This window comes from Xiphophorus maculatus, chromosome 22 (genome assembly GCF_002775205.1).
Source record: "Xiphophorus maculatus strain JP 163 A chromosome 22, X_maculatus-5.0-male, whole genome shotgun sequence".
Taxonomy (NCBI): Eukaryota; Metazoa; Chordata; class Actinopteri; order Cyprinodontiformes; family Poeciliidae; genus Xiphophorus; species Xiphophorus maculatus.
In genome coordinates, this window is record NC_036464.1 from 18,857,096 (window position 1) to 18,879,020 (window position 21,925).

The 21,925-nt window shown below is 37.8% G+C and overlaps 2 protein-coding genes across 3 annotated transcripts in view; both read right to left on the reverse strand.

Annotated features, from left to right (window-relative positions):
• Positions 1-6,839, reverse strand: part of LOC102237893 (formin-2-like) — a 44,291-nt gene extending 37,452 nt beyond the window's left edge. Inside the window, exons 1-2 of the mRNA XM_014472437.2 lie at positions 6,809-6,839; positions 744-2,943 (exon numbers count right to left, since the gene is read on the reverse strand). Coding sequence (XP_014327923.2) covers positions 744-2,895 — 2,152 coding nt within the window. The 5' untranslated portion in view covers positions 2,896-2,943; positions 6,809-6,839. The remainder of the gene's footprint in view (positions 1-743; positions 2,944-6,808) is intronic.
• A 923-nt stretch (positions 6,840-7,762) lies between these two features.
• Positions 7,763-21,925, reverse strand: part of LOC102238152 (muscarinic acetylcholine receptor M3-like) — an 86,719-nt gene continuing 72,556 nt past the window's right edge. For both annotated transcript variants that reach the window (XM_005808834.2, XM_023327078.1), the window contains exon 3: positions 7,763-11,462. In XM_005808834.2, the coding sequence (XP_005808891.1) occupies positions 9,584-11,443 (1,860 nt within the window). In that variant the 5' untranslated portion in view covers positions 11,444-11,462 and the 3' untranslated portion in view covers positions 7,763-9,583. The remainder of the gene's footprint in view (positions 11,463-21,925) is intronic.

The following is a 21,925-nucleotide window of genomic DNA, read 5'->3' on the forward strand; positions in this document are numbered from 1 at the left end:
AGATCTCTAGAAACCATATTCAATTGTAAGTTTCATTGACAAAATAAATAGCCTTCCACCAGACCTTGTTTCTCTTCTGCAGGCAAACTGTCACATGTGCTTAACACCCACTAGTGCACCCCGATGAGTTCACGAGAGGCCATGTGTGATTTTAGGTCTAAGCTAGTGGAATCAGAGGATTTCATTGCCATGGGTGGGGAGGCTGCAGATTTGTGTGCCTAATGCATCAGGACAAAAACACATAAACAGCTGAGCCTCTGAAAGACCCCACAGCCTAGAAAAGGACATGGCACCATGAGGGTAAACTGAAACATCTACTCTGCAAATATGTTTCAGTGAAGAAATCTAGCTGGTTTAATAAACTTAAATAAATAAATTTAAAAAACTGCTGTGCTTAAAATTCATATTTCGAAAACGCCAAATGTAAAAATGTAGTAATGACTGAGTAAACATTTTAAATACATTTTAATTGGCCGGTTCCTTAAATGTAACCTGAAAATAAAGAAACAAATAGAAAAATACAAGAAAGGAAATGTTTTACTTCCAGTAATGATTTAGAGTGACATTAGATTAATTGCTACATAACTCCTCTAATATAGGAACATGCGTTAGAATACCAATATGGAAGCTTGCTGGGACAGAGGGATAAAATACTGTAGTTTCCTGGCCAAAACAGGAGACTTGACGGATATGGACTTAGTTCTTTTCTACAGCTGTAAAGATAACTAGAATATGTGACTCACCAGAGAAGACATCAAGGTAGGGTGTTGTGGAGGATCTCTTGCCATAATGTGCCCTCTTTGACCCAAGAGTCCAATAAGTCCCCACTGTGTGACTTTTCTCTGGGGTTTCCTGTTCTGGAGACTTTGCTAACCCACTCTGACTCTCTCCCAAGTCCAATTCTGCCAACCAGTCTCCGGAGACTCTATGAGGTCCGGTAATGGAGCTTGACCTGTGCTTCCGCTTTTCAAAGCCCTCAGGCTTGTTGGATTCCAAAGGAGTGGTGGCCTCCCTTTTCCTGGGCACATTGGGACTAGTAAGCGGGGATCCAGCGGGAGAGGTGAGCTGCCTGGTGGTGGTCTTGACATATGATGGGTGTACTGGAGGGTAGAGTTTTACAGTAGAAGGAGAGGTGGCAGATGTTCGTCTAGTCAGAGATCCAGGGATGCAGTCAACCGTCAGGTGACTTATAGACATGCTGCTCTTCCTCCGTGTGAGTGGCAGAAAGTCTGGTCTAACACTTTCCTCATCATCCCTCGCAAGCGAGAGATCCAAACTGCTCGCACTCTTCTGGGTCCCAGCTGGGCTTGTTCCAGGTGATACTGGATCCAGATGGACACATGGTACACATGCGTTTCTACACTCTCTACCATGAACTTGACTGTGCTGTGGCGGTACATCAGGGCTCTCTAGATCATCCTGGGGCTCTTCAGCACTCTCGTATGAAGTAGTTGCTGTTGTGTCCTGGAAGCTGTAGTCACTGTTGGTTTTTGGAAGAACGCTGCTGCCGCTTATTTCTGTGTCCAGAGCAGAGGATGGTGCTGCACTTTCACTCGATGAGTTTCTGGATATAGCTATGTCTGTACTTTTATTCTCTATTTTTATAAGTGCTTGAGCTACACTTTCACACGGAGACAATTTTTCTTTTTCCAAAGTAAATAGCTGTGGAGATACGTTTGTCTCCAAGACTTCACTCACCTTACTGGTCAGCCCTTCAGATGCAGGCCTAGGTAATGTTTCTAATACCCTGGTGCTGGCTATACATTTTTCTTGAATTGCCTGCTGGATATCAGAAAGGAGATCCTCAGTTTCAGCTGTAGCTGAGTGAAAACTGTACAGGTCAGTGTCTGACCCCGAGCTTGTCTTGTGGCCAAAGTCCTCCACAGACTGCCGACTGTCTGCAGTCAAACGGCTCAGATCTCCCTCGACATCCGACACCATGCCCACCTCATCGGGCGAGAAACTTGCTTCTGTGCCAGTCTTAAGCTCATCCTTGCCAACATGCACTGATTTCCCAGTTTCCAACATGTCATCCTTAGACAGGCCTTTCACTTTGGATAGACTTTTCCTAATCTTCATGCCAGAAAACACAGAACCTTTTGACTCAGGCTTGATTTTCTTCTTAGCACTGTGTTCTCCTCCTTTACTCGCCTTGTTGTTGGACTTTTTAGATTGTTTGTCCACCTCTCTTTCATCAGCTTCACCGTCACAGTTGATATCTCCTGCAGTTCCACCACTTCCTCCTCCTTTCTTCTGCTTTGTCTCCTGGTTCCCCATATTCCTTATCAGGCGAACACCCTTGGCTAACAGGCCATGCTGCTGGGCCTGAGGTGGGGGATTCTGGGCTTCCCCATGGGCTACCACTGATGCTGCTCCTTGTTTGGTCCAAGTTCTTCCAGAGCCAGTTAATCCTTGCTGTCTTCCCACCACAGCTGACAGCAGATGTGAGGATGATGCTGGCTCCCCCAGCACTGCTGCTCCTGATGATGACGATGATGAGAGGAGGAGGAGACCGGCACTGTCAGCCACAGGCTCCCCCCTCCTTCTCCCCTGCAAAGCCTCACTCATTCTCTGATCCCTTCTCTCCTTTAGCCCCTCCTTTCTGTCCCCATCTGCCTGTGCAGGCTCGAGCGTCTTGCATAACGGGTTGCTGATCGAGCGAGCAAGCCGCTGCTTGGGGGTCTGCTGCCCTGCTCCATTTTCAACCGAGCTGGGGAGAATCTGGTTCGGAGTTAGCGGCTGGTGCTCTAAAATGCACTGTTGTTGATCCAAGAGCGATTGCTGTTTATGGAGGATGTGGGTCACGCTACTCTTCCTCCTGCCTTTGAAGGTGGAAGTAAAGAAACTCTCCTTGAGGAAGGGAACCTGGGTCTCCACTGTCTTGATAGTGTGCATTATGGCCACTTTGCCTTCATTCAGAAAGAAAGAAATCTGTACAGGCTGCTGTAAACAAAGAAGTAAAAATAATACAACACTGAATTAATTTAAAATAGTTTAAGTACAAACTGTCTAACAGGAGGGGCAGAGGAAAGACTTAGGCATACCGATTAATTTTGAAAGTGTCCAAAGTTTTAACATCTAAGAGTATACTAATGCATGTCAATGTTACAAGTTCCTTGGAATAACCACATATTTCCCTAAATGGTAGTGGTATCTAACTTTTTGTTGATTTTTAATTGAAACCTTACATACCAATATGTTTATTTTCTGTCTGTGATAATAAATCTTCATTTTCAAAGCAAAAGCAACATTAAAGTAGATGTGCAGATGACATTGCTGGTGACAAAGCAAACCAAGTGGTCACTTTTAAGCTGGAAAATTTGTGAAATCTGAATAATATTTTGGTAAATATAGGATAAAGACCAGTGACTAAGCCTTGTGATGGATTTATCACAAACCTTGAGAAATGGTTTGTGGGCTTAACTGATTTGTTTTTCAGCTCATTACCCCCTGAACATATTTAAATGTAAAAAAAATTAATGCTGAAATAAGTTAGCATGAAGAAGGGCTACTTTCTTAGGCTCCATGTTAATCTCCATATTAGGAATAAATAGGAGGTAATAAAGAGTAGCATTGACAGGACTAAGCTGTCAGAACAATATCAGTTTGGAGAATTAAAGTAAAACTCAAAGAAAGGGGAGTGAAGCCAATTAAGCATGATAGCCATGCTGCGCTGCATTCTGTTTTCCTTCTGTGCAACACGCAGGTCCTTTGACCAGTTCTAAGACCCGACCAATAACCAGAGTTATTAGCTTAATAATGAAATTTGGTTAAATGTTACAAGTCATACAAATGGAACAGATGCAGAGTGAGATTCACCGTTCACCGCTGGGCTCCACTTAGGGGTGAGACTGGGTGAAGCAAAGAATGAAGCGCAACGTCTGCTTTTATCTTCTCCTCGTTCTGCACCCTCACTAAGGGGTGTTGACTTGACTTTCTCAGTTTTGTTTCTGTTTGTCTCTAGTCTTATATGTTATGGTTATATAAGCATGCAGCAGTGTGCGTGCAAACGGATAAAAAGAAATAGAGGAAGGACACAGAATTGCATATCTATAACAACCTTTTCAGATCTGGTGTCAACATGCATCCTGGCTGATAAAAATTCACACCTGGCATTAAATCCCACTTTGAGCAATTTGGTAGCTCTTACCGAGTTTCTTGAAAGTAAATGTCAGAATTGGCTATCAACTGAACAACCTTTGAGACATCAACACAGCTGAACAGAATCAGAGTCACTTTTAAAAGATGTGGCATACAAAAGGAAATGGACGAAAAATTGTTTACAGATTGTTTACATATAAAACAGCAATGCAGTCAAACAGCTGAAAATTCATTTTTCTGATTTGTGTATTATTTTACTTGTGAGTGGGCATTGAAGATTTGGGATTCTGTAGCAACTATTTGAGAACAATCAGCAGCTTACAAATACTTCATATCAAACAGATTTTATTCATCTTTACAGAATCCTAATATCAGGAAATTAATAAAATAACTGCAAACTACGATGTTTTTTAATTTATTTTTAACCAAGAATTCTTCCAACTAGGAGAACTTTTATCAGGTGATAGAAACAATTTTAATCTTTTACAGAGCACAGCAAAGATAACTTGCTGGTTAAGGGAAATCATATCATATTAGTCACCTGTGGTTAGGGCTTAACATGGTTTGACGTATTATACATATTAATGCCAACTGTGAATGGGTCTGAGTTTGTTATAAAGCACAGACATTGTAAAATTAGTCCTGTTAAATTTCCAGCTAAAAGAGATCACAAGCTGATCACATTCTGCAGACTTTGTCTGACGCTTTGTAGCACTGAAATAAAAATTTTCCTCTTGAACCTTCAAATATATATTTTTTAAATTACATATTCTAACTGTGTTTTCATCACTCTTGCTGGTGAATCTGACAGGGCTAACTGGGTTGATTGGCAAGCTCATGTACAGTCCAAACTCCATCTACCTGGTGTTTCATTCTGATCACCAGCTGCTAACTGATGCACATCAATTCTCTGCTTGAATACAGCGGATTAAATGACTGTGTCATCAGGGGGCTCCAGTAACACTTGGAAACAGGCTGAGAGGAGATGATCAACCTTTTGAATCTGTTGGAGAAACTAAAACTCGCAATACACTGGTCCAAGAAATGAGCAGTTGCTTTCAAGAAGTTGCCAGTCAATTTGACCGAAAGCATTATTAGTTATTTCTAAACATCACTATTTGAACTGATTATTTCTGTTACTTTGGCATGCTCGCCCATTTACATCAGTGGTTTTAGTGACTATAGTGCCATTTCTTTTCTGTTTGACTGTTTTCTTTACAGATCTGAAGACCACTCTTTTGCTTTAGTTCCAATTTTCGGTGATAACTCATGAGCCAGGATATAATTGCCATCATTTACTCAATCTAATGAGGTTCATGTTGTTGAACATGTATTATGAGGATGTGACTTGTAGTTCTTGCTGCAAGGATGTCAAAACAACAACCTACAGACAGTGGGTGCATTCCTTGTTAGTCATTCCTTATTAGATTGCCCTGGTAGATGTGATATTGAAGCTGTGTGCGAGGAGTTTCTCTTTAGCTGAGAGCAAGCACTTGGTTTTAATATTTTATTAATCACTGATGATATACATTTGCAAAAATAAAATATAGACTAGTAGAGAACGCCTGCTGATTGAGTCTGAAATTGAATATATGCTGTTTGATTCAATGACTCTTATTATGCAACTTGTTTTATTTTTATTTAGGCACCCAAAAACATTGATTGAACTTAGTACCTGATGTTCTTGACATTATGTGTAAGCACCTCCTGCCTTGAGACAGGCATACACTCATAAAAATTATAAGTAATTATAAAAACATCATATTGTTTCTAGAATAAGATATATAAGCCCATAAGCCTGTGCATCTGCTGAATGTCCTGAACAAATTTAGAACTTATAGCTGTCCTCCTTTCACCAAGCTCCTCATGGCATGTTCGCCCATTTACATCAGCGGTTTTATTGACTTTATACTGCCTAGCCCCACCCCATACGATTGAAAAAGAAAAGCCAGCATTCCCCAAGATATATATTTTTGAATCATTCTAAACATTTTAATGAACAAACCAGCAGGCAATGTTCTGTATTTTAGGCTGTAACCATTGAGGACACTTTTTTAAGGCCAAATTGTCACCTATTTGAGAAACTCTCCTCTTGACCGCAAGAGCAGTAAAACTCCTCTTCTGTGACGTCACCATTTATAACTGGGTGATGTGCAATAGAATCACAAAGAACTACACCCACTAACTCCTCTTAACTCTCTAACACTAATCAACCCCATTAAAAAAAAAAAACTCTTAAATTAAGTGTTCAACAATCAAAAAATTAACAATATCTGCTTATGATAAAATATTTGGGGCATTTGGTTTCTTAGATATTTACAAGTGCTTAGCAAATAGTTAAAAAATCACAACAAATTAGTTCAAGACTTCATAAAAATGCAAAAACATACTGTCCCCAGGGTGTGTATGAAAACAAACACAAGAAAAAACTTTCCAAATGGATGCTTTGTCAGAATTACTGCTAGAAAAGAAGCAACATTTGTACCATATACAATGTCTTGTTGACTCTACACCCAATAGAAATAATAATTTATTACATTATAAGGATGAGTCCTCAGCTAATACAAACACACTTTTCCTTTTCAAACAAGTGAAGAAAACTGTAGCAGTCAAGGTATAATGTTAAAAAAACTACTTTTAAATTCAATAGTAAGGTATGATGAGTGTGTTTCATAGTTTCCAGTATGAAAAGTTGTGCTATACTTGCCTGGCTGCTGGATTCTCGTTGCTGGTTTAGTGCCGACTGCTGAAAACACAAATGATGGTCTGTCTCCGTCTCTGGGCCGCTCCTTAGCAATGGGTCACATGAAGTTGTTATTTTGCTCGTCACATGTTTAAACTCCATGGCCATTTTCCATTTAGCGCCGTCTCTGACTCCCTTCACTAACTCAATCAGGCCTCATTGTGGAGCCAAATAAAACTATATAAATGTATAAGAGAAAACAATGTTTATTCAGTTAATATTTGTAGAGGAGTTGGAAAGCTAAAAGTTGACATAAGAATTGTCAACTTTCCAAATGGATGTTTTATCCATTGAAGAAAAATGATTGCACTGTCTAAAACTATCACAATTCAGACTTTTTTTATTTTTTCCCCACTTTTGGCCTGTTGCCACTTTTAAGGCCATATTTTCAATCATCTAACTAGCTTCAGCTGTGGCCTCTCAGCTCACGCTAATAAGTATGCAGATCCTCATAGAGTGAATACAGCTATAGAGTCAAGTCTAAAAATAAATAAAATGCACAAACATGTTAACTGTGGCCTAAATTACCAAAGTTGCTGCAGAACTAAAATTTTCAGCATCAAGTAAATTATTATATTATGCGCATCTGTGATACAATTAGAAAACTTTGAACTCTGTCTTATATGTGTTTTTTTATTATTTAATTGTGCAGTTTTACAGAATTTGCAGTTATTTTTTTAAGTACTTAAACTACTGGAATTAGCTGTTTTTTCGACAGTCTTCAGATTTTTTTCTAGATTTATATCTGTAGTCAATCCCCTATAATGAACCACTATCAGTCACACTTATTAAATAAGGTGCTGATAATCTCAGAAATCTGAATGCACCAATTAATTGACATTATTTCAATTAGTACCTTGAAAAAATGCTGTAAGAACAATTTCATGAATTGCTTTTATTTTTAATGATCTATAAGATTGTACAACATTATCAAAACAATGGTCTAAGTTTTCCCCCATTAAGTCATAACAATTATGAGGTCATGCTCTCAGTTAGAGGACACTGTATATTCAATAATTTAAACTTCTTTGTGTATTTGAAGGGAAAGTAAAATCTAAATATTAAGGAAAACCACACAAATATGAACACAAAAACATTGTTTTTATTTTACTTAAAATATAATGATAGGCATACCTGAACATAAATAAGTTTAAGAGAGAGAAAAAAATATATTTTGATGATGACATTGAAGAGCATTAAGTTCAAAGCAAGCTAAAATATCTACTGTTGGCAGCTGGTGTCTTATTTGGACATCCAATTTGCACATAATTCAAAAACATAAAGATGAACACTACATTCACCATAATAATTTATTTTTCTTCATAACACCTGTTATATTACATATTATCTTTAACCTTCAGTATATTTTGCACATCATTAGAAATGTTTCTGCAGATACAAAAACCCCCCAAAAAAACTAAAGTGTATTGCAAAAAACAACAAATAAATTTTTCAAATACATTGTGACTGCTTTTAGTTTTTGTGTTGTTTGATATTTCTCTGTATACTACAAAAAGGTTTCAACTTTATGTACAAATCATGTGACATGGCTTTATAATACTTTGAAGGAGCTCAACACATGAAAGTAAAATCATAGTTATACTATGAATGTGTGTGGAAATTCTACTTGGAATTACTCGACATTTGGAAATATATGCATGTTAAAATTACACTGCAGCAATCAGATGTGTGCCTCCAGAGGGCGCAATTGCTGCTTTCATGACTAGAAATTTCAAAGTGAGAAACCAAGCCAGAGCAAATAAAAATGTACATCTTTGTGTGTATTTAGTCTCAGTATGCTAGGTCAGAAATATACACATAACCTTTTTATCATTGTACAGTCATTGCTTTTGACAGGAAACTGCAAGCACAGAAAACACAACCAAAGTACCCATTGTGTTCACCATAGAAAAAACACAACAATCACATTGAACACAACAGCATTTCACTGTGGTGCCACAACATATTCACAACTCACTTCATCAAATGTATCATTTTTAAACTGGCTCGAAATCTCTGGAGTACCTAGAAAACCAAAGATGAAAATCACAAAAGAAAAGAAAAAAAAAGTTCTTTGATGAATGAGAGTAAGGACACATTTTAAGAACTTTTATATTTCATTACACAAGAAAGCTATATCGATGTAGAAATATGATCCACAGACGTTCTGCTAAAAACACATGCCATTTAAGAAGTCACTGCAAACTAGTAAAATGTAGAAGCCAGTGAACACAAGTCTCCTTTATATCTTGGCTTTCAGGAACATTTTATAGACATACAGTCTTGTTTGAAATGTAAAACCAGTCTACACATTACAATTCTAGCTACCCACAGAGGGAAGTTGTAAGAAATGTAAATCGCTTACATGGACATGCTTACGTTTTGTCAATTGCACTTTCATATTTGTCCTGCAATGCCTTTTAAAAGCCCTTTGTGATTATTTCCTCATCATCTTCTGCCAGAAGCACTAGAGTGAAATGGGAAAAAATTCTTTCATAAGAAAGACAAAACTTTCATCTGTGGACCTCACATCAGGCAAAACGACCCACTGGTACCCGTTTGCCAAAGTACATTTATGCTTCAACATAAACACATATCACAAGACCACCAGGTAGTGTTGCTGTATTTTACATAACAGCAGACAAGGACAGTGTGGATTTTTAGGCCAAGAAACCTGTATTTCCATTGTCCTGTGTTGAAAGTTGAAACTGTCAACAACCGACTCATTATTCAGTTATTTTACGTAGACTCCCTGGGAATGCCCCTGTGGAAGACCACTGATTGCCTCTGTTGAAACTGCAGCTTTCGTCTTTTCTTCTGATCCCAGCGGCACAGCAGTATCATCTTAAATGTGGTTCGAAAAGTCTTGTTGCAAAGCGCGTAGCACATGGGGTTGACTGTGCTGTTTACATAGCACAGCCAGTACCCCACTGCCCACAGGGTCTGTGGAATGCAAACTTTACAAAAGGTTGTGATTAACACCATGATGTTGTACGGTGTCCAGGTGATGATGAAAGCTAAGAGGATAGCGCTGAGTGTTTGAGCCGCTTTCTTCTCCTTCACTAACGACATTCGTTTCCTCTTTGTGATCTGAGTCCGGGTTCGTGTGGCAAAGCGCTTTGCCATAGCAGCTTCTTTAAAAGAAAGGGGGACAGAGGAGGACTTGGTGGCCGTGCAGGTGGTAGAGTCATCAATGGCAGTCGTTGATGGAGTACCATCCAGAAACCCTTGGTGAGACTTGGCCTGAATGGTGGACATTGACTGTGTCTTGCGTGAGCTGAAGCGTTGGTGGTAGCTATTTTCTGTATTGTTTGTTCCCTCAGGTGTAATGGGAGAAGTTGTGGTAGTGGTGACTGTTGACAAACTGTCTCCCCTCAGTGGATCCTCTTCTGAGGCCACATCCAGATCCTCGCAAGAGGTAAGCTGAGAGTTGACTGCAGCCTTAATGCCAGGTAGGCTGAGGACAATTGAAAAAATAGCATGACTTTGAGAAATCATCTCTCTTCCCCCACAGTCCTCATCCTCTGAGGACCCAGAATGGTCCAAAGAGGCCGCTGCATCATTGTTGTTCCAGCTGTCACTGCTGCTCTGGTCCGGATCACCATCCCCATGCCTGATACTTCCAGGTCTCCAAGAACGAACACCTGGCCAGCAGTGGAATCGCCCCACCAGCTCCTGACAAGTGCTCTTTTTCTTAGGCATCCTGTTCAACTCATAGCTACCACAGCTCCTAGAACTTCCAGTCTGATGTACAAAGCGAGCTCTCTCACCTCGTTTATTATTTCCTGCTCTTCCCCCTAGTCCTCCACGACCTTCCGAACCTTGCAGTCCAGCCAACTCTTTTGAACGGTTTTGGGTTTCCTTATAGATACGCCAGTATAGAATACTCATTATTGTCACAGGGAGGTAGAAAGCCGCCATTGCTGTGCAGAAAGTTGTGATTGGCTCTGTGAGGAACTGGATATAGCATTGGTTGTGGGGTACCGTCCTTTTACCTACAAAATACTGCCACAGCAGTATGGCTGGGGCCCACAGGACAAGAGAAACAAGCCAGGCTAGGCCAATCATGATGCCAGCTCTCTTTGTGGTCCGTTTGGCCCGGTAGGTCAAAGGTCTGGTTATAGAAAAGTAGCGATCAAAGCTAATGACCAGAAGGTTCATAACTGATGCGTTGCTTGCAACATAGTCAATAGCCAGCCAAAGGTCACAGGCCCATGTGCCTAGGGCCCAGTAGCCCATTATAAGGTAGACTGTGTAGAGATTCATGGAGATTACTCCTATAATGAGGTCAGCTACAGCCAAGCTCAGTAGAAAATAGTTGTTGACTGTCTTCAGCTGGCGATTGACCTTGAAGGAGACCACTACCAGAATGTTGCCAACGATGGTGACCAGTGACAGCGAGCCTGTCAGTAAAACAATGAGGACAACTTGCCACACAGGATGACCACCAAGAGGATCAAGTGCTGTGGTTTGATTCTCAGGTTGAGGGGTGAAATTAAGGTTCTTGTGATGTGCACTGGATTGAGAATAGGCTCCGGCTGTTCGCGGTGATGTGTTGGCAGTCAAGAGGAGACCAGGGTCTGTGATGTTGGAGCTCATTGTTATGTTCTTGCATATTCTGAAGAAAGGGATAGAAAAATAAGGAAATAAGGGGAAGGAGTGGAAGGGAATAAGATGTGGGATATAGGAATTAAAGGAGAAAAGGACAGAGGGAAAAAGAAAGATAAAAAGGAGAAAAATACATGAGTATAGCTGACAATGCTATTAATGTCCAGCAGGTGAGGCTGTAGGACTACACTACAAATTGCCTGTTGGACAAAGATATTTGTCTAATTTTTCTCTTTCTTTATCTATTTACATGTAATTTGAAACAAACTGCATGTGCACTATATTGTACGATATTTCTTTATATTATTATTATTATAACTTGACAACAAAATCATCACAAGAGTAAATTAAACAGAAAGTACATTCATTGCTTGTTTTTCATTATATGTAGTACATTGCACAGTAACTTCACCTATACTCAGGTTTTATGTTTTTACACATTTGCCTATATTCTACAAAAATCTCAGTGTTGATACTGTAACTTATTTAACACTGGGTGTATGGACACCGTAGACATCTTTTTAACTCACCGACAGATGAATCACTCCGATGTTTTTCTAGAGACCAAAAACTGTTTTCTCGTTAAAATACCACAACAACAATTTTCCAAGAAAACTATACCATCAGATGATGTTTAGCATTTTTTAACACTAACAAAATGGGATTAGTTATAACTTTAAAAATGCTTCAAGCCAAAACCAATTGTAATGTTGGCAGCTTATACTGGGCAAAATGACAAGACCTGGCTAAGTGAGACATGCAAATAAACCTGAAAAAGTAACATTTGGTACATGTTAAGGATACATGTTTTCTTTTTATTAAATACAATTTCATTGCACAAATGATGAAATAAGCAGAAGACACGGATGTTATTTGTAAAACCAGGTCTTGACAAATGGAAAATACGATGGGAAACAATTTGTTTGACCTGAATGTATCGCTTACTTTGAGTTCCGCACTCAAATAATTTAATACCACTGCTGTAAGACCAACAAATGCAAAGGTTGAACAGAGGAGTCTGAAAAGGCTTGAAGTACTCTAATTATTGTCATGCACTGATTAAACACACCATAATGGCTCCCTGCCCTATACTGAGTGGTTCCTCCTTTAGCACAGAAGTCCTTTAAAAAAGGCTTGTTGATGTCAGAGGCTGTTTGTTACCAGCAACACATGTTTATTTAAGCCTTTTATTTGTTAGATATAATCTCTGTGATTTAGGCAACTTGACCACAGATTAATTTTAAAGGGAAAGATTGTTACATTAAAATGAATGTGAAAGCATCTACTGCCCATTTAATGGAACAGCTTGTAAAGATGGTTAAAGAGTTTTTGATGAGAAGCAATTCATAATAAATTAATCATTCCTTGCTACCATTGAGTCTCTCTCTGAACTTTTATTTTTTCATCCGACTTTTCATCTGAATAAAAGTATTCAAGTGAAGAGGAAAAAAAATATTCAATGGCAACTCAGCTTATTTTAGTTTATTCATATTGGGCAAGTTATAATGTCATCTAAAGGTACTGAAACAGATACAGATTGTATGCATCCATCCTTCGTCGGCTTATCCATGCATAATTGTTGGTTGGGCTACAGCAGGGGAGTCAAACTCCAGTCCTCAGGGCCCGGTGTTCTGTAGTTTTTAGATGTGCCACATGTACAAAACACTGGAATGAAATGACTTAATTACCTCCTCCTTGTGTAGATAAGTTCTCCAGAGCCTTTCTAATAACCTAATTATTCTATTCAGGTGTGGTGCAGCAGAGGCACATCTAAAAGTTGCAGGACACCGGCCCTTGAGGACTGGAGTTTGACACCTGCGGGCTAGAGAAAGGAATACTCTCAACAGATTGCCAACCCATTACAAATCAACATAGAGACACACAGAATCATACAATCATACACACATAAACACAAACTTAATGACAATTTAGAGAGGTTTACCAACAGTCACGTGTTTAGAGAACATGCAAACTTTAAGCAGAAAGAAGCCAGTATTTGAACCTAGGGCCTTCTGTCTGCAAGGTAACCGTACTACCAACATCACTAAATAGTCACAGATACTATCCAGATTTTTTCCCCCCATAAAATCAGGACAATAGAATCACAAAACAGATTTGATCTGAATGTTAAACATTCCAATAAAAATACAATGTATTCAGTTTATCATACCAGCTGGGAAGAATAGCTGACTGCATCAAGCAGACACATCAAAGAGCAAAACCAAGAGACAGGGAGTACTTTACTTTTTTATGTTAAGTACGACTGAGTTAGTGGCCCTGTTAGCCTCATAAACAGTTGCACCATAAGCTTCTGTGATGGATTTGTCCAGGGCATAGAAACACAGAATGACAGGAATTCTGGCAACCAGCCTATGCCTAAATTTAAGAAATTGAATGCACATGGTGGTGTGCTCAGCATTGCAGTAAAGGTTCCAGAAGTCATATCTTATACATATTAAAAATATATACTGCTAAAAAAAATAAAGGGAACACTTTAAGTGTGAAACACCTGTTTAAGTGTTCCCTTTATTTTTTTTGAGCAGTGTATATACATATTACAATCCCCATAGGTTGTACTAAATTAGAAACACATATAATCGTTTATTTCAAGTATGCTTTTAAAATACTGATTCACCAATTATCAACTAAGAACATGGTCTCCAACCGAGAAGAAGCAAAACCTCCTGAATCTTCCTACAGCCCATCCACAGTGCTATCAACACCATCATACATTGATTTCCGACTCCAGCAGCCCCATGCTGATTAAAATGAAAATGTCTCTCACAGAGTATAGTATCTCACAGACAAGCATTTGAAGGTAAGAGCAACACCTGCACCTAGACCCTCAGACCTCCCACAGAACTGTTAAATAACCCCAGCAGCGTCTTAGAACCGTTTGGGATACTGAACAGAAACTGCTACAATTATCAAGGGACACCCCTGCTGTCTATGTTGGAAACACATACCACCTCATGATTCTTGCTCAAATAAAGACAGAATGCTCTATCATTTCACATATGTACCATTCGCTTTGCTGGGCACAAGCATGCTCAGAGGCATACTGTACATTGTGTGCATAATATCTACACAGAAACACACACTGCATGCATGCACTGAAGCGCAAGACGAGATAGAAGTGTTGTAGCCAAAAGGAAAAAAAAAAATACAGAACCGCAAAACAGGAAACAATGTAGATAAAAGAGTGGAACATTTATGATAGATGAGCTTATAAGCCTCTTAAGAGAACAAAGCCTATTTTAAACTTCTACAAAGTAAATTTTATGGAGGATATGATAAAGCAACATGCTTTTAATGAATTCTGAGCATCTCCTAGTTGGTTTAGAGGGGCAAAATGTGTTTGGGTGAAGATAAGAGCTTAGAAGGTACTGAAACACATTTTCTGTTTTCAACTTGGCATGTTAAAAAGAGAGTAGAGAAATTAACAAATGAAAGAAAAAATACATTAACAGCATACAAAATGTTTAAACGAACATCGTCCGTGACACATTTAGTATTTTCATCTGCTGACTTGATGTAAAATTATGCATATACAGCAGGGGACGAGTCCTTTATTTTGTCATTTCAACAACTGTAAAAGAATGTCTATTGAATCCAGAAATATACAGATGCAACAAAGGTCAAATAACTTGGAAGGAAATATTGCTTTTGCTCATATTTACTTTATTTGTATTACTTTTTATGCTGTAACACAAAATGAAATAGAAATGGTAAAATATTGAATAACAAAATTTCATACCTCCACAGCTCAGGAAACAAAATAAAGCTGACTGCTCTAAAGAAATGAAAAATATTGATGCGTTTTCAGGAAAAAAGGAAAAAGTGCCAGTTGATATCAACATTCCCATCATGTGGGCGACCAGCTGCAGCTGCTGTAACATCATTGCGGGGCCTTTTACTCCTGTACCTTGAGTCAAGCATTATACAGAAAGTTTAACTCTCAGGCACATATAGGTGTAGCAGGCTCAGTTACAAGGAGATCGATACTTATCTGCTATGCTGCAACCCAAAGCATTATCTCTTGTAAAGGCACAGTGGCCCACCATGGTGGACTGAACAGTCCAAGTCGGCTCCAAAAATCTGTCTAAATTGGGTGACTGGGGCATGTGGTGGCAACTCAGCGGATTTGCATTCTATCAAATTTCTATTTTGAGCAATCGAATTTAGCAGGGCAGTGATATAGACATTTGACATGCCATATGAACACGCTGGTCACCATTGACTTAAGTGAATTTATATCAAATTGCAGACAGATTTCATATAAACATTCGTTGCTACTAAAAGTGGTTTGTGGTCACATTGCTACAATGATCTGGTTAATAATTTGAAATAACAAGAATCAACATGATTTTTTGCAAATTTCAGGCATTTTCTATCATGAGGTTTGGACAGTCACTCTGCAGAGAAAAATATACTAAACCAACTCAGATTAGTCACCCAAGAAAGTCTTATGTGGATCTTTTTTAATGAACAATAATTTAAGAATGAAAAGAAAAAGCTTCATTTAGTCTTGATTTATATAGACAGATTCAAATTCACTTGCAAACAATTCAGTTTGAACATAATTATAACACAATGTCAAATTTGACTTACAATACCCACTGGTTTATTGAAATATTAAGTACTAGAATATCATGATTGGCTAGATTTCTCTGGATCTAAGCAATATTTACATGGAAAGGGACGAGCTGCTAAGGCTATTGTGTTAATTTCATCTTCAAAGGCAAATAATGATGAAGTTTTGCCAAAATTTAAGACCATGAGGGAAACATGACTGTAAACCTTTAAGAGTGCAGGTGCTCTCTTTGGAATAGCTGAATAGCATTTTGAGCTTAACGTACATGACTGGGAAAATGTGCAACATCATTTTGTACATTGCATTTCATAACAGTATTAAACTAGACAGTCAGTTTTAATTTTGTGCGCTATACAAATTTAGGAAATCCTAGAAGCAAGACCACTAAAAGAAAACGAGGAGGACTGGTTTGTAAATAACTATTTTCTGTTGCCAGATCTAAGAGCACACACATAAATCACAAGTTGGACTTGTGATTTATGCAACAAAGTCTATGATAGCCTTTAATACATGAGGCCCAGTGATTAGGAGAGAGTAAAAACAGTGACATTGGATTGATGCCAGTACTGATTAATTTCTTGATTGCTTATTAATTAATGTTTTTTAAGTAAAGCCTCTGGCTGTCTTTCAGAATCCGATGCTGTGGTGTTGCTCATTAACAGACAGACCCTTCACTACTACAGTTCACACTGAGCAAATGGTGACTGAAACATGATCAGGCAACAAGTGCTACATAGCTGCAGAGATATTGATTTTGTCTACACTGTATGAAGATAAAGGCTTGCTGGAAATCACAAACTATAGTACTCTGAGTCTGCCATGTTATCTTACAGTAGATCAATTAATGACATGGTGTACAACTGCAGTCGGTAAATAGTACATTAGGATTTAGATTGCCCTAAAATTATACCCATAGGAATGAAGCAGCTGTTGGGTGTATACTAAATTCTGACTTATATTATTTTCCATAACACAGTTAGTGAATAAATCAGGGCAATGTAATACATAGCATAGATCTATTTTGTTAAACAAAACAAGCACTGATACATCAGCAACTTGTACTGCAGCAGTAGACTCATAGATCAACTGATGCTTTACTTCACTGCAGTTTTTTTTTCCCCCGCTGATGTAAGATTGCACACTTCATCAGCTTAGTGGTACTTCTTTGAGTAAGAAGGAAATGTGTAATAACTCAAATAAATTGAATCAAAGTTTAGATGTATACTGTTATGTTACTAGTCAGTGATTCAGTACTTGAATTTTAATTACTATTCCATTTGCACAGCATGACCCTGTATTCCCTTGCACTTTATAGTTTTCTGTCAGGTGCTCCAACAAGTCAATGTCCCCACTTTTCTTATGAACAGTTGAACACATTAAAGAAAATGTAATAATGTAAGGTAATTATGCAAAAATTGTGCTATGCCCTGTTCTTTTAGTATATATTTACAGCCTTACCCACTCATATGCATTAGCCTCAATTTCCATACACACCTTACTGCTATTTCTCACCCATATTTCTATATCTTGTGAAAATTACATCCTTATATTTCCTTTTAAATTGTATTAAATTTTGACTTTGTTTAAACTCCTTATTTAACCTATTCCATAATTTTACACCATGAATTGACATAGAAAAGCTCTTTCTTGCTGTGCATATACTACAAATCCTTAAGTCTGAATAACCTGAATAATAATAATAATAAGTTAAAACCCCTTTCTTTTGTTCCCACTGCTTCTGTAGATCTGTGTTTGATGAACAATAAAACTGAGTTTTTGACATTTAGCACTAGTTAAATATTAATGTCAAATGTGTAAACTAAATATTATTACTAAATATTAATTTGGTAGTCATTACAACTGGTAACTAAGGTGGCACTGAAGTGAAAACCATAGATCATGTTGTTTCATCCAGAAATCTAGTGATTTCTGGATGAAACAACATGTTCATAAAACACAACATCTAAAAGAAACACAACAATAACTATACACAACTACAAAGTACGATTGCTTGTTCTTAGTTAATCTTGTTGTGTCTTCTAATTTATAGTTATGTTTAGTGTGGTTTGCACTGCAGGGTCACCATAAGTAACAGTTTAATTCCTACAACATAAAAGGAGCTGATGAAGCTCAGCTAAAGGCCAAGGTCACAATTGAAACTGATGTGTTTGAAAAAGAGCAGAAGATTGCAATGGATAAAATGAGCCTTACAGAAAATCCTCTTTTTCATTTGTGTAGATTTTTGGAAAAGGTCTAGCGAATTTATCATTTAGTAATTGGAATACAATCAGTTGCCCCCTCACCTTGAAACAACCCAGAAAGGAGCTAAACTCCATTTACATATAAAAAAAAAACTAAAAAAAAAACTCTGATGCTACACTTTGCCTCAGAAAGGTGTGTATACTCACCCTTTTACTTTGTAAATAGAGTAAATCTTACCACCACAAATGTACATAAAGCAGTTTGTGAAAAGTCCATAGACTTAGAAAACTCTCCAAACGATTCAGTCTAGTATTACCTCAGTCACATAAACACATTATGAGAGTCTCTATAAACATTGTACATGAAGCCATTAAAAGTGAGCTGATGTTTTGATCATTTGCAGAAACACTGCCAAAGCATATAAGGGCTATTAAGAGCTACAAAAGATTCATAATTACATTAAATGTGTTTACCATAGATATACAAGTATGAACCACATGCCCATAACACACAGACACATTTGCAAAAGGCAAAACAATCAGAGATGTACATATGTTGCCTCAGCTAAAATAAAACAGTAAAAGATGATTTACACAAAACTAAATTGAAAGCAGAATATTAGAGATCCTTCACTCTTGTTAATAAGACATTCTATACATTTTCTAAAGACTTTTTTTATTATTTAATTTTTTATTATTTTTTTTTACAAAACACACCAAACCTTAACACGCCTTACAAGTACGGTGGTAGATCGCTGAGTGAACATTCACATTCAAAAGTCTGAAGAAGGTCGTCAACTAAACCCATCTTTAAATTTTGGCTTTTAGAAAAGTTAGACCTCCAAGCTTCTCACTAAACTCCATCATCGTCAAAACGTGTTGATCTTATCTCCTTTTGATACAGAGAAAGAATATAAATGCAGATAAACTTAGTTAAGAGTTTATCTCTTAACTAAGTTAAGAGATCGGTTGCATCTATTCTCTTGTACATAATCGAGCATATAAATGATTCACTTTTCTGTTTTCTTTAATAATATCTAAATGTGCTGAAGAAGAAGAGTGGAAAATCTTTTATAGTTGGTCAGGAGGAGTTTAATCTATCACAAGCTGTTGATGATGGTGTTGCTGCCAGAGGATGGTAGAAAGGCTTGTGGAACAGCCCAAGGCCATCTGTCAGGTGCTCATGCTGACAAGAACAACCATTTAGTGCTTTTCTTGGCAACAGAATTTCCTGAGTGCATGAGGGATGTGTCTAGTCAACTTTTAATGTTCACAGCTTCTCAGTTTAGCCACTTTTAAGTGAGGAATTTTGATGTAAAGCCTCTGGAGCTCCTAATCTAAATAAAACTGTGTTGTGCCATAATAACAGTCTAGTTTGGGTTATAAAAACTACAAATAATAATCCATTATGGAATTGTGCATGGGTTACGCAGTGGGATCAATGGATGGCATAATTCCATGACATGCTGAACGGGCGTGCTGGAAAGGATAGAAAGGACAGAGCCCACTTTGAAGGCATCAGATATGGTTATGACGCCAAGTCAAATTTTTTGTTGACATAACCGATGGTAACATAGTTACTTAATTGTGCCTAGAAAATACATACTACCACTTCTTTAGCAATAGCAGAGCAGTGGTTCTCAATGCAGCTGTCTAGGGTCTGATTCAAGACCTTTAGTCCCCCTTATCTTTGCCCATTTCCTATCTGATTATTACAAATAAAGACAACTAATGCCACAAAACACTTTAAAGAGCTTATTGATTGATGAGTTATATATGTGAGTAGACAGCAGAAGTAAATCAAATATCCTCTTCCACACATTGTTGCTGCAGCAGAATAAAAGTAAGGCGCCGGAATCAACTCATAGCTAGTTTCTATAAATCAAAACAGGGTTGCATTGCTGATTCTACAATACATTTAGGGCATGTGTGTAGTGAAGCAAAAATAGCATCGTTTTATGTAATAAGTGTGCTAAACTCTAAATGTGATCACTGTAAACTCTTCCTCCTGGTGATTCAGAAAAACAGAAGTGCCTGCACAATAGAAGAAGTTCTGCCATTCGCTTAATACCAGGAAGCAGCTCAGCATAATTTTTCCGCCCTAACCTTGTTTATTTTCCTTTATGACTGTGGGCAGGCAGGAGATCTGCTTTTATTGAGGTGTCCTTTTTTTTTTTTCTTCTTGTGGCGAACCAGAGTACTGCGCCACAGAGTCTTCATTCCTGCTTACACTGGCACCACAAGCCATAAACAGACTGTAGCCTGACAGGAGCTTAGTCTGATAAAATAACAATGTGAGGAAGTAAAATAATAATCAGAGTGAGAGGTTATGCACAGTGCCAAGGAGGCCGTACTTGAACTCCAGCCAAAACTTGACAGTCGGATAGATCTCTGTTGAATTAAGACCACAGTGGCAGAGAACATGAGACACAAACTGCAGAATTAGATTTAGTGGCATGCTCCTGTTCAGTGTTCCATTATTTACTTCTTAGAAACAGCCAATTTTGATTTATCAATTTGAGACTGGGACTGTATTTTATGACTGTTTTGAATTTTCACAGAAAAGAAAAAGAGTTTTAAGTTGTCTTGAAAGATAAAACCCCATAATCACTTATGTTAAAATTGTTGATAGAATAGGTTTGTGTATCGGTGATTTCAACAAGTTAAAGAGATGAGAAAGTTTCCCAATATTTTGAAGAAGAAAAGTGGAGCAAATAAAATAATAGGACAGAGTCTTATGTTTGACTTAGGTGTTAATTTTATGAAGATATTCCGACACAGTTGCAGTAAGATATTATATTTTATTGTCCTATCTGGGCTTTCCCACGATACAGGTGCATGCCTTTAAAATGTTGCTATGGTGACAGCCTATGGTCACTCCTCACCGAAAATTCTTACGGTGAGGAGTTTGGAGTCGCAGTATGGGTCAATAGATGTTAAATTTTAGTATATGAGCCTGAATGTATAAAATAGATGTAATCATACAAATAATGGGTATTTTAGTCATGAAAGAAAAAGAGTGACACAGAGATGTAGCTGTAAATGCATTATTCTGAGGACAGCGTCTAGCAAGCGTCTATCTCACACAATGTGGGAACTTTCCTTGTTTCCAAATGGAAACTACTTCCACAGGTTGGAAGTTGTTTCCAAACTTTTCTTGTTTCTCACATTTTCTGCAGCAAAAAAGATGCATTTAATACGTTTTGTTTGTTGCCAATAAGTAGCACATCATTAATAATACTCTATAATTACTCAAAAGGCATTTTGTGTCAAAAAAAATGCTTAGAATTTAATTTACAACTTTAAAAGTAACTTGAAAGATAGATTCTAATTTATCAGCTTCCTACTTTAAAGATTTTAGGTTTTTGGTTCTAAAATATGTTATTCAGCCTTAAACTGCTTGACTGAACCCCTAGTAAATGTTGACATTGTGTGCATTCCTTTGAGATTTCTTAAAATATAATTGCATAGTTTTAGACATACTTTAAGAAAAATTATTAGGGTTATTCCTGCACTGAAAGCAATTTTAGATGATGTAGAGAAATCAATTGTTGTGTTAAATCTGTAAAGTGAAGAAAAATAAACTGTCCATGTGAAAACAGCAATAGGCTTTTGTGCTACAGTCTCACGGGATTTCACACACATCCTCACTTCTGCGGTGGGTCTCCGCACGTTCTG